The sequence below is a fragment of the Lampris incognitus genome, chromosome 19 (assembly GCF_029633865.1).
Source record: "Lampris incognitus isolate fLamInc1 chromosome 19, fLamInc1.hap2, whole genome shotgun sequence".
Classification (NCBI taxonomy): domain Eukaryota; kingdom Metazoa; phylum Chordata; class Actinopteri; order Lampriformes; family Lampridae; genus Lampris; species Lampris incognitus.
The window spans coordinates 23,488,437-23,502,307 of record NC_079229.1 but is presented as its reverse complement, the minus strand read 5'-3'; the positions used below and the strand labels follow the sequence as shown (position 1 = coordinate 23,502,307).

At 43.1% G+C, this 13,871-nt stretch overlaps 1 protein-coding gene across 1 annotated transcript in view; it reads left to right on the top strand.

Annotated features, from left to right (window-relative positions):
• Positions 1–13,871, top strand: part of LOC130129572 (dnaJ homolog subfamily C member 13) — a 49,149-nt gene that overhangs the window by 5,845 nt on the left and 29,433 nt on the right. Inside the window, exon 3 of the mRNA XM_056299156.1 lies at positions 12,370–12,445. Coding sequence (XP_056155131.1) covers positions 12,370–12,445 — 76 coding nt within the window. The remainder of the gene's footprint in view (positions 1–12,369; positions 12,446–13,871) is intronic.

Sequence of the window (13,871 nt, the reverse complement as noted above, 5' to 3'; positions counted from 1 at the left end):
CATGGAATTCACACTTATTACTTTATTGATTTTTGTTATGGTTTGATTTAATTCAACCTATTTGACATTATCTTGGTGGCATGGTGGCGCAGTAGTTAGCATGACCGCCTCACAGCAAAAAGGTCCTGGGTTCAAACCCCGGGCTAGTTGAACCTTGGGGGTCGTCCCGGGTCGTCATCTGTGTGGAGTTTGCATGTTCTCCCCGTGTCTGTGTGGGTTTTCTCCGGGGGCTCCGCTTTCCTCCCACAGTCCAAAGACGTGGGTCAGGTGACTCGGCCATATTAAGTTGCGCCTTGGTGTGAATGTGTGTTTGTACGTGTGTCGGCCCTGTGATGGACTTGCAGCCTGTCCAGGGTGTCTCCCCACCTGCCGCCCATGAATGCTGGGATAGGCTCCAGCATCCCCACGACCCTGAGTAAGATAAGCAGTTTGGATAATGGATGGATGGATGACATTATCTTGAATAGTGTGCCCAACGGGGTGGGAATATGAGGATGGGTCTGTGGGGAGCGGTAGGGGTGTTGGAGTTGTGAGTTCATTATTTACTCCAGGAATTGTATTGTTTGTATTTGAAAACTGAAAATAAACCTTGTTTTTGAAAGAAAAAGAAAAAAAAAGCAGACAAGGTACAAGGCACAGTAAAAATTCCCTACCATTTGGCAGGCTACTGATATTTGAATTCCCATCTTTGGGTCAGCCCTGTGATGGCCTGGCGGCCTGTCCAGGGTGTCTCCCCGTCTGCCGCCCAGTGACTGCTGGGATAGGCTCCAGCATCACCGCGACCCTGAGAGCAGGATAAGCGGTTCGGATAATGGATGGATCTTTGGTCAGATACAAGAATCTGCAGGCTACTGCAGTGTTTTTAGGTAGCCATAGGATCAGCTCACATGGTTGTTGTGTCATTGATGAGAAGGGGCTTGGCTCTTCATCCCAGGGCCAGCTTTAGTTGCGGTCAGAGTTGATTTGCTCTCTTTGCCCATATGTGAAATCACCTTTGTCACATGCGAATAGTCGATGCACAGCACATTATCATACACCAGCCCAGTGTTCTACGTCAGCTCAAGTGCCAGCGCCTCCAAGAGCTCCGCACGGGATTGTCTTCCTAGTCAAATCTATTCAATGTCATTTGATTCTCTTAAGCATCTCCAACCAGCAGAAGACCTTTTTAAGATATGCCTCGTTTCTTTATGGTGCCTGGTATTACAGTGGCATTTTTCTGTCCTCTCTGTACCCGTGATTGTGTTTTATTTGCAAGCCTTGTGATTCAGGCTTGTTAAGTTTCTATTGAATTTGGCTTTGGTTGGTGTGTCATTTTTGTTGTTGTTTTTGTTTTGTGTTTATAAATGTATCAAGAGCGCTTTTCTCAATACCATCTGTTGATGTATTCCTGAAAGTTTTCCAGGCTTCCCGAGCTTTTTCAGATCTGCACCATGTTTTATTTTGGTCCATGAAGTTTGGAAATGACGCTCTGTGAATTCCTTTATAGTTTGTCATGCAGTTTTGTTTTTGGTAAGATAGAGGAGCTGCATTGCCCCGGTTTCTCAAGTCATCTTTGATACGTTCATCACTTGTCGGTATTCCCATGCAAATTTCTCTTTCTTTCCGATGAAAGTTATTTCAGTCGTTATTTACTCGCAATTATTCAGGTTAGAAAGGGTATAACTGGGATTTTCGTTTCTACTTCCTTTGTTGTAGCTTTTCCACTGAAGGGTTCATTTGCTCAGTAATCTAATTGACTGACTGACTCTGTTGACTGTTAATCCTATTTAGGCTTAGAGTACAATTCACATCGACTAAGATATTTGTTAGAGCATTCTCCTCAGAAAACATTTCGTTAAATTTTGTCAGGAAAGTTTGCCTAAGCTTGAGGTTTTGGTTAAAGGAACCAGAGTCTACCGCATCTGTGCATTATTGTGTATTGCGTCTTGTATTTTGTAACATCACATCATATACGTATTTCTATGACTACATTCCTGCCCTTTTTTGAAAGACTGCATATTTTGTGTGTGAGGGGGAGGTGTAGATGTCCACAAGCTTTGGGTGGGTGCAGGAAGTTGCCTAATGTGATGGGTTACTCTGAAATCTTAGAGTGGAAGGGAAAGCAAAACTATGAAGCTATTGTATACGGCATGACTGAATGAAGAATGACCAGTCTCACATAGAGTATCTATATCTGACTGCATGCACAGGCCAGCCATCAGTGTAATGCTTTCTTCATAATGTACCGTCTTCCATAAACTTCCTTTACGGAAATACTAAGTGCTATGGATTCTTCATTCATTCATTTTCCAAGCTGCTTATCATAATTAGGGTCACAGAGTGCTGCAGCCTATCCCAGCTATGGACTCTTGCATATTGGTAATACGATCCTCCACCTCCTCTCTTCCTTTCCACCTTCCTCCATCTCTGTCCAAACTTGACTGACGGTGTCAAGGAAACACATTGTGTGTGTGTGTGTGTGTGTGTGTGTGTGTGTGTGTGTGTGTGTGTGTGTGTGTGTGTGTGTGTGTGTGTGTGTGTGTGTGTACAAAAACAGTGCATGTGTAGTTGTGTCCTAGCAGTAGGCATTGAGTGCTCCAGGCGAGGCAGTGTCACAGTTGCTCCGTTGTATTTTTCTCACTGCATTGCTTTGTAACAGTGTTAGTTGCACATTTACAGTATCACTGCACTCAATACAGTTCATTTCCATAACTGTAATCGGTGTATTTTAGCAAGGACATTTCTCTCCCCTAATGCGCTAACATCTAGTTACCTTTAAAAAAGTAAAGCATTGGCCTTTTCAAGTGAATTAATTGAAGATTTTTCTTGACCCTGTTATAGCCCAACTATTGAGGATGAAAGAGCCTCTGCAAGATGTTTTTAAACAAAGCATCAAGCTATCTGTAAAAAAGCCATGTTAATCAATGACTTGGGGGAAGATGGGCAATTCAAGCAAATGAGAAAATCTGACGTGCTACATTTGACATCATGCTATTGTTGTAGTCCAGGAAATGACTCTCAGCCTTCAAATGATACCACTGAAATCTGATAGTGACAGGTTCTTGTTGCAAACATTTGATGTATTTCTGAAGGAAGTGAGCGGAAGTGTCTGGATTTGTCTGGATTTGTTGGTTGTGCAGTAGCTCTGTGCACTCACAGGCCAGAGCAGGTTAGAGATCAAATGTCTGCCAAGCAAATATGGAAGAAAAATTATTTCTACCCACAGAGAATGAATAATTTACCGAGCTTGCAATAAGACCTAGTTTAGCCAGCCGCTGAGCTCCAAGGTCAATGCCTCTTGTGGACAAGCAGCACCCTCAGAGCAAAGGTAAACACAGTACGCTGGCACTTGGAAGAAGAGAGGAAAAGAGAGTTGTGGAAGGAATGGGAGATGAAATAGAATATACTAGAGCGAGCTGTGTAATGGAAAGATGGTTGGAAAAGCTATGTGCGTGTCAGTGTCTGTCTGTGTGTGTTTTTGTGTGTGTCACAGTGGGAAGGGATGGAGATGACAATCTGACCCATGGGAGTCCACTTTGGCCTTGCCCCTGGCCACTGTCTGTCCTATCTATCTGTTTGTGCTCATCACTCAATACTCACAGGAAACAATAGTTTGGCAAACGTTGTCTCAGTTTGAGTTTGTTTTTTAGAGCGGTCTGTCAGTCGGTCTCAGGCGAGCATCAACTGGGTTTCATGTATTCTCTCTAGGTGTAATGAGGATGTGCAGACAAAATTTAAGATCTGTTGGCCTGTTTAGTGAGGAGGACAACAGTGCCTTGAAAATGTTGAAATGGACATTTTCCTTGCATACATAAACACACAGGGCGATAGTTTAATTCCTGATGGTTGTTTAATTGAATTCTGGTATAGATAGATAGGCCAGTGTAATTTGTTTTTGGTATAATATATAAAAACTCTTGGCGGCACGGTGGCGCAGTGGTTAAGCACGGTTGCCTCACAGCAAGAAGCTCCAGGGTTTGAGCCCCGGGGTAGTCCAACCTTGGGTTTCCTCCGGGTGCTCCGGTTTCCTCCCACACGCCAAAGACATGTAGGTCAGGTGAATCAGCTGTACTAAAATTGTCCCTAGGTGTGTGTGTGTGTGTGTGTGTGTGTGTGTGTGTGTGTGTGTGTGTGTGTGTGTGTGTGTGTGTGTGTGTGTGTGTGTGTGTGTGTGTGTGTGTCAGCCCTGTAATGGACTGGCGGCCTGTCCAGGGTGTCTCCCCACCTGCCACCCAATGACTGCTGGGATTGGCTCCAGCGACCCTGAGAGCAGGGTAAGCAGTTTGGATAATGGCTTGATGGATGGACATAAACACACTTTTTGTATTGTGAAGACTCCCAAACCCGAAAGCGTAACCAAAACCCAAATTTTAGCTGCTAAGTCCAACCCCTAATGCTCAAAAGATCACCTTTTACAAGGACCATCCATCATATTATAACTTTGGCAGACAGTCCTGCCTTCTTATGTCAGTGCCTCAGGGTTTTCCTCAGAGGAATATATTAATGCAAGTTCATGCACATGCACACACAATCATGAATACACAACATGCCAGGAAGACTTACAAAACAGTATTTTCAAACAGTACTTCCTTCCTGATTGGTCAAAATGATTTCAGTCCCACACTGTTCTTGCTTATTTTGGTTTGTCAGGCTGAATGATTGCTGAGTTGCCAACAATCATTTTACTTCATGGAATGCTTTATAGTCGGTGGTAGTCTTATCATTGCAAGCAGTTATTAATATGTGTGTCTCGGTGTCAGCCTCACACCATCTTTCACACCATCTGAAATACATGTGAGATAGGGCACATCAATTTCCTTTTGCATGGTCTCTCCATTATTGCTCATGCATACACTTTGACTTTGCCCATATAAATAGGTGATACAGCTGATACCAGGAAAGGCTGTGCTCCTTATATTGTACTGGGGAAATCTCACTTCAATGTCAAACATAAGTGGAAGTAAAACTGGTCAGTTGAAGCGGCAGCAGTTGAAGCGGCAGCCTAAACAGGAAGCAATGAATTCAGCTCATAAGTAAAACAGTATAACAAAGATAAAATGTGCCAATGACAAAAAGGAATTAAGATGAAGATCTGTGCCCACTTTAAAAACACCTAATTCTAGGTCCAGATTTTTCTCTCCCCTGGCCCCAAAATGGTGGAATGATGAACTCCCATCAGAGTCTGTAGCTCTTCCATCAGAGCTACAAACTTCCCCATTTCATTAAAAAAAAAAAAAAACAAAGGTAGGCCTTTTCCAGGCCTAGCTTCATCCATAGGTGGTCTTGAAGCATGACTATTCTACTGATTTGTGCCATTATTCAACCCCTTCTGTTACTCGTATCACTGCTGGAGCTCTACCTATCTTCTCTTCAATTTTATTTGTATAGCCCATTACCACAAATTACAAATTTGCCTCAATGGGCTTTACAGCAATACAACATCCTCTAAAGACAGGCTGTTGTATTGTCCTTACATTGGATAAGGACCAACTCCCTAAAAAGCCCTGTAACAGGGAGAAAAAATAGGAAGAAACCTCAGGCAGAGCAGTAGAGGAGGGCTCTCTCTCCCAAGATGGAGAGACATGCAATGGATGTTGTATGTACAGAATAAAACACAATTTACAGGATGCATCATTGAAAGAGAATATAATGCAATTGTAAGATATATGAAGAATATGAGGAGGAGGATGCCACGTAGTGTCCAGATGCCACTGGAACAGCTTGGGACCTGAGCCACATGACCACCATCACCATGTAGACCTGACAGGAGGACGAACTATAGATGTACACACGGGAGACTCGCATCACGCCATTCATATACGCGGGAGAAGAGATGAGAAAAAACATTCGTCACACATCAGAGGGAGAGAAGGATGTAACATATGGATTTATAAGATATATATATATATATAAATGTGATCGCAGTGTCCAGGTGGCAACCACCATCTTCATTGAGACCTGGGAGGAGGACAGACTACACGTGCACATGGGGAGTACACGGGAGAAGAGAAAGATGAAGACATCATTCAGAGAGAAGAGAACAGTTTGCAATAGTCAATAATCTATACTCTGTAATCTTGTCATCAGAATAGTGCTTGGTAAATTCATTGAGACAGAAACCAACCTGTCATGGAGTACAGGTTGTGAAGTACACAGCTTAAAGGCAACTAATTTTAGGTTAAGGCAAAAAGATGAGTTTTAAGTTTGGATTTAAAGGACTCAACAGATTGATTGTCTGACGGCAGCAGGCAGGTTAATCCACAAGAATGGGGCCTGATAGGAAAAAGCCCTGCCACCAGCTGACTTCTTTTTAACTTTGGGTACACACAGGAGCCCAGTATGTTGAGAGCGGAGAGCTTGAGATGGCATGTACGGTTTAAGGAGATCAGACAGGTATGATGGGACAAGTCTATTAAGATTTTGTAAGTCAGCAAAAGCACCTTAAAATCTGATCTAACATGGATAGGAAGCCAATGAAGGGAGGCAACAATTGGTGTAATGTGGTCAAATTTTCTAATTTATTTAGGATTCTAGCTAAAGCATTTTGAGCCATCTGAAGACTTAGTATTCGCATGTGGCAGACCTGACAACAACATTAAAATAATCAAGTCTGGATCAAACAAATGCATGTATTAGAGTCTCTGCGTCAGCCATTTGACAATAAAGACTGAATTTAAGCTATGTTACGTTAGCGAAAAAAGGCAGTCTTGGTGATTTCTTTATTGTGCTTATCAAAGGAAAAGCTGGAATCAAACATATCACCAAGATTTGTGGCTACCACACTTTGTGAAATCATAATGATCGATAGTTATTGTTGCTTGATCAAATTGGTGTCAGTGTATAGCAGGGCCAATGACCAGCATCTCAGTTTTATCCAAATTGAAAGGCAGGAAATTAAGTGACATTCAATTTTTCACAGCAGCCTAGCAGGCCTCTAAATTAGTCATTTGAGTGTGATCATCAGCACTTATAGGTACATATAGCTGAGTATTATCTACATAGCAATGAAAATGTATTCCATGACTGCATGTAATTTGGCCAAGAGGTGAAATATAAAGAGTGAAAAGTTGAGGGCCAAGAGCCGAGCCCTGAGGTACACCATATTTATCATCAGAGAATTTCAATGTAGGGCGGTACGTTGGTGCAATGATGAGCGCAGTCGCCTCACAGCAAGGTCCTGGGTTCGAGCCCCGAGGTAGTCCAACCTTGGTGGGTCATCCCGGGTCGTCCTCTGTGTGGCGTTTGCATGTTCTCCCCGTGTCTGCGTGGGTTTCCTCCGGGGGCTCCGGTTTCCTCCCGCAGTCCAAAGACATGTAAGTCTGGTGAATTGGCCGTACTAAAGTTGTCCCTGTGTGTGTGTGTGTGTGTGTGTGTGTGTGTGTGTGTGTGTGTGTGTGTGTGTGTGTGTGTGTGTGTGTGTGTGTGTGTGTGTGTGAGTGAGTGAGTGAGTGAGTGAGTGAGTGAGTGAGTGAGTGAGTGAGTGAGTGAGTGAGGGAGGGAGGGAGGGAGGGAGGGAGGGAGGGAGGGAGGGAGGGAGGGAGGGAGGGAGGGAGGGAGGGAGGGAGGGAGGGAGGGAGGGAGGGAGGGAGGGAGGGAGGGAGGGAGGGAGGGAGTGAGTGAGTGAGTGAGTGAGTGAGTGAGTGAGTGAGTGAGTGAGTGAGTGAGTGAGTGAGTGAGTGAGTGAGTGAGTGAGTGAGTGAGTGAGTGAGTGAGGGAGGGAGGGAGGGAGGGAGGGAGGGAGGGAGGGAGGGAGGGAGGGAGGGAGGGAGGGAGGGAGGGAGGGAGGGAGGGAGGGAGGGAGGGAGGGAGTGAGTGAGTGAGTGAGTGAGTGAGTGAGTGAGTGAGTGAGTGAGTGAGTGAGTGAGGGAGGGAGGGAGGGAGGGAGGGAGGGAGGGAGGGAGGGAGGGAGGGAGGGAGGGAGGGAGATGGCCTGGCGGCCTGTCCAGGGTGTCTCCCCGCCTGCCGCCCAATGACTGCTGAAATAGGCTCCAGCATCCCCGCGACCCTGAGAGCAGGATAAGCGGTTCGGAAAATGGATGGATTATTATAGTAGACACTGTTCGCTGTAGCGACCCCTGGGAAACAGGGAACAAGCCGGAAGAAGAAGAAAATTATTATAGTAGACACAGTGTGTTCTTCCAGATAAGTAGGACTTAAGCCAAGAGAGAGCTAAGCCAGAGACACCAAAATTACAATTCATTCTGTCTAATAATATCCAGTGATCTATGGTGTCAAAGGCTGCACTGCGGTCCAGTAGTAGAAGCACAGAGATGGAATCAGAGTCCATAGCTAGAAGATCGTTCACCACTGTGGTCAGAGCAATTTCAGTGGAGTGACAGGCCCTGAAAGCCAATTGAAAAGGTTCATATAGATAGTTTTCTTCTATATGGATTAAAGGTTGTTGATACACAACTCTCTCTAATACTTTAGAAAAGAATGGAAAATTAGAGACTGGTATAGTTATTAAGAAGCACTGGATCGAGGTGCGTTTTCTTAAGAAGGGGTTTGACTACAGCTGTCTTAAAACTGCTGGGAACAGTGTCAGTAGTAAGTGATAAATTAACAATGTCTAGCACTGTAGGTCCCAGGAAAGGCCAAAGGTCTTTAAAACGTTTTGCTGGTAAAGGGTAAAGTAGGCAAGTAGTTGGTTTAGAAGCTGACACGAATTTAGTCAAAGTATCAAGAGCGATAGTCTCAAAAGCTGTAATAATGGATTATCATTGACTCATTGTATTGATATGAATTTGGTAAAATGGGATCTGCAGGAGTAGCTAGAGTTGAAGAACTAATTTTGTTTATGATCTCATCAACCTTATTGCTGAAAAAGTCTAGAAACTCATGGGCCTTGAATGGTGAGCAGCTAATAGACGGCTGTTTTTAGTAAATTTAGCTACATGTCAAAGAGAAATCTGGGATTATGTTTATTAATATTGATTAAGCGAGAGAGATTCATTGCTTTTGCATTGCTTTTCCTGACTCAATCTTTGTCTCTGTTCCAGGTACAATTGATATGAGCACTGTTTAACGTGCTAAGATACATGTGTATTGACACGACTATGTATGCTAATTGCTGATTTTCCTGTAAGTCACTTCGGACTTCAGACAAAAGTGCCTGCTAAATGAGAAAATGTAATATAAGTTCAATTTAGAATAGACATAATTCAACAAAATCTCAAGTTGGTCTACTGGTTTTCAAGGTTATAGCTTTTGGCTCAATGCCAGCTCTCTTTCCACTGTCTCACTGGACTCAGCCAGCGTCGGCCTCTCTCTTTGTGTCTGTGGTTGTGTGAGGTGGTCTGATGGAAATAACAGTCATCACAAAGCAATCTAGCTGAAAGTCCTCAGCCACTGAGGTAGGGTGGGGCATGCTGAATCACACATCTCATTGGCCCTCTCCCTCTCAACTGAAAAGCATACATATATACATACACACACAAAAAAACGCACACACACTGTGCGGTGTTGCTCCAGACCCATTAGCTGCACACAACATATTACACATATTGACTTTTCCATTCCTTCCACAGTGATTTGCAGTAAGTGCAACAGTAGAATAAGCTTTGGTTCCTAGACCACCAAAATAAAAAAGAGAAACGAAAATTGCTAACAATTAGGGCCTTAGTACTTTTTATGTCAATGATCTATGACCCATGATGTAATAACAAAACAATAGAAGATAAATGTTTTAGATAATTTCACATGTGCACGGAAGCCCTAAAAGGCAAGTAAAAAAATTTGTTTTCGTTGTTGTTGTCAGGATCATTTTTCCCTGTGTTTGTTGTTTCAGCCACAAGATTTTTTTGCCTGTGAAAACGGGGGGAAAAAGTTTTGCTAGGTGAAAAAAATGTTTTCTGTCAGGACCATTTTTCAAGTTTTTGTAGTTGTGATACTCATTTCGGCCACAAGAGGCTAAAGTGAATCAATACCCCATGTTCTAAACAGCCCAGTGAGCACCAACCGGGATTTCAGCGTTACTTTCTAGTTTAAAACTGCGTGATTTTCAGTCTGAACGTCTATGACCTCTTTCTCCTGTTTTCAACCAGCTAAAATGCGGTCACAACATCCACATGTCACAAAACACATTTGTTTAATCATTTTGATAATTTGTTCAGTTGTAGGTTGAAAGAGAGGTGATATCGATTAGTGTGAAGGTATTTCTCCAAAGTCATATTGCACTGGTAGGTGAAATGTGGTCCACACAAAGACGTAAATTCAATGCATTTAATGTTTCATATAAAATGTCAAATATGGAACTATATAGACCGTGTGCTGCCAGCAAGAAGCTTCCAGGACATCGTAATGGAAGCAGTTCTATACATTAATGTAAATGAACTAATAAATAAAGAAATTGAAACTCAACCTGGAGGAAAACATGATTGCTTTTAGTCCTACCAGTGCACATTTTTCTGTTGAAAAGACTTTGCAATAGTGACATTTTTATTTCTATACAATTAATTATACTTTTGTCTTGCATTACTCCATAAGAATAAAAAGTGTGGTCATACGGGAATTGAACCCACAGGAAATGGCTTGGTCTTGTGTACTGAGCTATTGTAAGTACAAGTGATTCCCCATGTAGGGGTTATAGCCCAGTCAAGGCATTTTCTAGAAGATACAACCTCTCAACAAATGCTCATGACTTTATTAGTTAATTTACATTAATGTATAGAACTACTCCCATTACGATATCCTGGAAACTTCTCGTTGGTAGCACACAGCCTATATACTTAGCTATTTGACATTTTATATTAAACATTAAATGTTTTAAATTACGTCTTTGTGTAGACCACATTTCACCTACCAGTGCAGTATGTCTTTGGAGCAATACTTTCGCACTAATCATTATCATCTCTCTTTCAACCTACAACTGAAAAAATTATCAAACGGATTAAACTCATTTTTGTTTTGTGACACAATGTTGTAACTGCATTTTAGCTGGTTGGAAACAGGGAAAAGAGGTCTTAGACGTTCACACCGAATATCATCCAGTTTTAAACTAGAAATCAATGTTGAAATCCTGGTTGGTTCTCACTGGGCTATTTCGCCTCACAGCAAGAAGGTCCTGAGTTCGAGCCCTGGGGTAGTCCAACCTTGTGGGGGTGGGGTCATCCTCTGTGTTTGTATGTTCTCTCTGTGTCTGTGTGGGTTTCCTCCGGGTGCTCCAGTTTCCTCCCACAGTCCAAAGACATGTAGGTCAGGTGAATCAGCCATACTAGATTGTCCCTAGGTGTGCGTGTGCGTGTGCATGTGCGTGTCGGCCCTGTGATGGCCTGGCGGCCTGTCCAGGGTGTCTCCCTGCCTGCCACCCAATAACTGCTGGAATAGGCTCCAGCATCCCCGCGACCCTGAGAGCAGGATAAGCGGTTAAGATAATGGATGAATGGATGGTGCACTATAGCCTTATGTGGCCAAAATGAGTATTACAACAACTCACACTTGGAAAATCCTCCTCCTCCTCCTTCTTCTTCTTTCTTCTTCCTTCTTCAGCTTGTTCCCTGTTCCCAGGGGTTGCCACAGCAGATTTGATAGTTTCCATCGGTACCCTGTGAGAGCACAGCACCGATGGTGGTCTTGTCAATCCGCATAATGATTTGGTAAAATTTCATGCTGGATGACACAACCACTAACCCTATGGACGGGGGCACAGGTAAAGCGCTGGATGCCATCCCAGTATTTATGGACTTGCGCCCATACCTGTCGCCATAAACACTTGGAAAAATGATCGATCCTGATAAAAAAAAATAATTAATTTGCCTCTCAAGGCTTCTGTACACATGCCCCCCCCCCCTCTCCCAAAAGAAAAAAATCTCACACACAATAATTTATCATACCTCCTTGGGAATGTTTCTTATCTCAGTCATCAGATAATAAAAGTGTCTGGAAATGTAAGTGACGCAATGACCCTTTATGCAGATGACAGTTTCTTGCATCGCAATGATGTAATGGAGACGTGCGTTTCTGTGTCCCACTTGAATATTAGTCCGGAATATTAGAATACTAAATTCTACTATAGTCCAGTAGGTAGAGAGCCATTTAGCTGCTATTTTTATCTCACTTTGACCCCTGTCAGATGTCACTGGGTTTTATTTGCGTGATGAGCTGTATTCAACCGTTTTATCTGGAGATTGCCCATGGAAAGGGAATGATGTTAACTGATTTTAGGGTTTATTGAAACCACTAGGCTACCAGTAACCTCCACGTGTTTGAAATACCACCATTTACTTCAAGGACAGCCTCTGTTTGCCCCGTTCTCCTGCTCTTTGCAGTTAATTGCCTGTTATGTGGCTCACTGTCTGTTTCATTGAGCTTTTTTAGTTTTAGCCCTGTCTTGTCTGGGTGGTTGTTCAAGGGTAGATGTTTTTCCTGACTCAATCTTTGTCTCTGTCCCAGGTACAAACGAGTCTTTTCAGTTGGCACCCACGGCATCACCACCTACAACCCTACTACGCTAGAAGTAACAAACCAGGTCAGTATTTAGCCAGTTCTAGAGAAACGTTATCACATGTCCCATGTTTAGCACCTGTTTTAACTCTTGAGTAGAGTTGGGTCCGAGCCAGTATTGTTATCGGGTGCCGATACTGACGTAATTCACTCATTGGATATCAGACTGATGTTACCCGATCCACGACTAATCCAGATTCTATCATATGATGTTTTTATAAATATGTAATTATGGAATTTTAAGCCCATGGCCAAAATAGTTATGTAAGTTCAGGTAGTATGAACTGTTTTGAGTGTGGGAACGTGGGAGGCGAGCGTTTCACTAGCGGAGTATGTGGAAGCTGCAGACCAGGCAGTTGAAGCGGGGGGGAGTAGCGAGGAGGAGGCGGGGGTGTAACAAGGCCGATGGCTACAGGGAAACAAGTGAAATGCCACAAAAAGTAAACCTGAAGTCTCTTAAACTCCGGAGAAAGATGACGTAGTAACTATATCAGAGGGACTCGATGTGCATGGAGTTTGTGGTGCTGCTGCGTGTGTAACCTCCCCGGCTGCTACTGCAGAGTGACAGGGAGGAGGCGGATCCGTCTGTCACGTGATGACAAGTGACAGGACAGGAAAAGTGAAGAACCACATTTACATTCTTCCATCACTTATCCTGGCTATTGTCACAATTTGATTTTAATCGATGCTTGGAGAATAAAAAAATTCCAACACCAGATTTCAGGGAACAGGATCAGTGGTACCAGGCTAGACGGGGTGTATATCACCAGACTCCTTAACACCGGGTTAGTCAGGAGCAGCATACTTCCAGTTGCTTTTACAGATCACCACTTAGTCAATGTTCAATGTTCATTTATATCTTTCACCAAAAAAAAAATGTGTGTGTGTATATATATACACTACCGTTCAAAAGTTTGGGATCACCCAAACAATTTTGTGTTTTCCATGAAAAGTCACACTTATTCACCACCATATGTTGTGAAATGAATAGAAAATAGAGTCAAGACATTGACAAGGTTAGAAATAATGATTTGTATTTGAAATAAGATTTTTTTTACATCAAACTTTGCTTTCGTCAAAGAATCCTCCATTTGCAGCAATTACAGCATTGCAGACCTTTGGCATTCTAGCTGTTAATTTGTTGAGGTAATCTGGAGAAATTGCACCCCACGCTTCCAGAAGCAGCTCCCACAAGTTGGATTGGTTGGATGGGCACTTCTTTGAGCAGATTGAGTTTCTGGAGCATCACATTTGTGGGGTCAATTAAACGCTCAAAATGGCCAGAAAAAGAGAACTTTCATCTGAAACTCGACAGTCTATTCTTGTTCTTAGAAATGAAGGCTATTCCATGCGAGAAATTGCTAAGAAATTGAAGATTTCCTACACCGGTGTGTACTACTCCCTTCAGAGGACAGCACAAACAGGCTCTAACCAGAGTAGAAAAAGAAGTG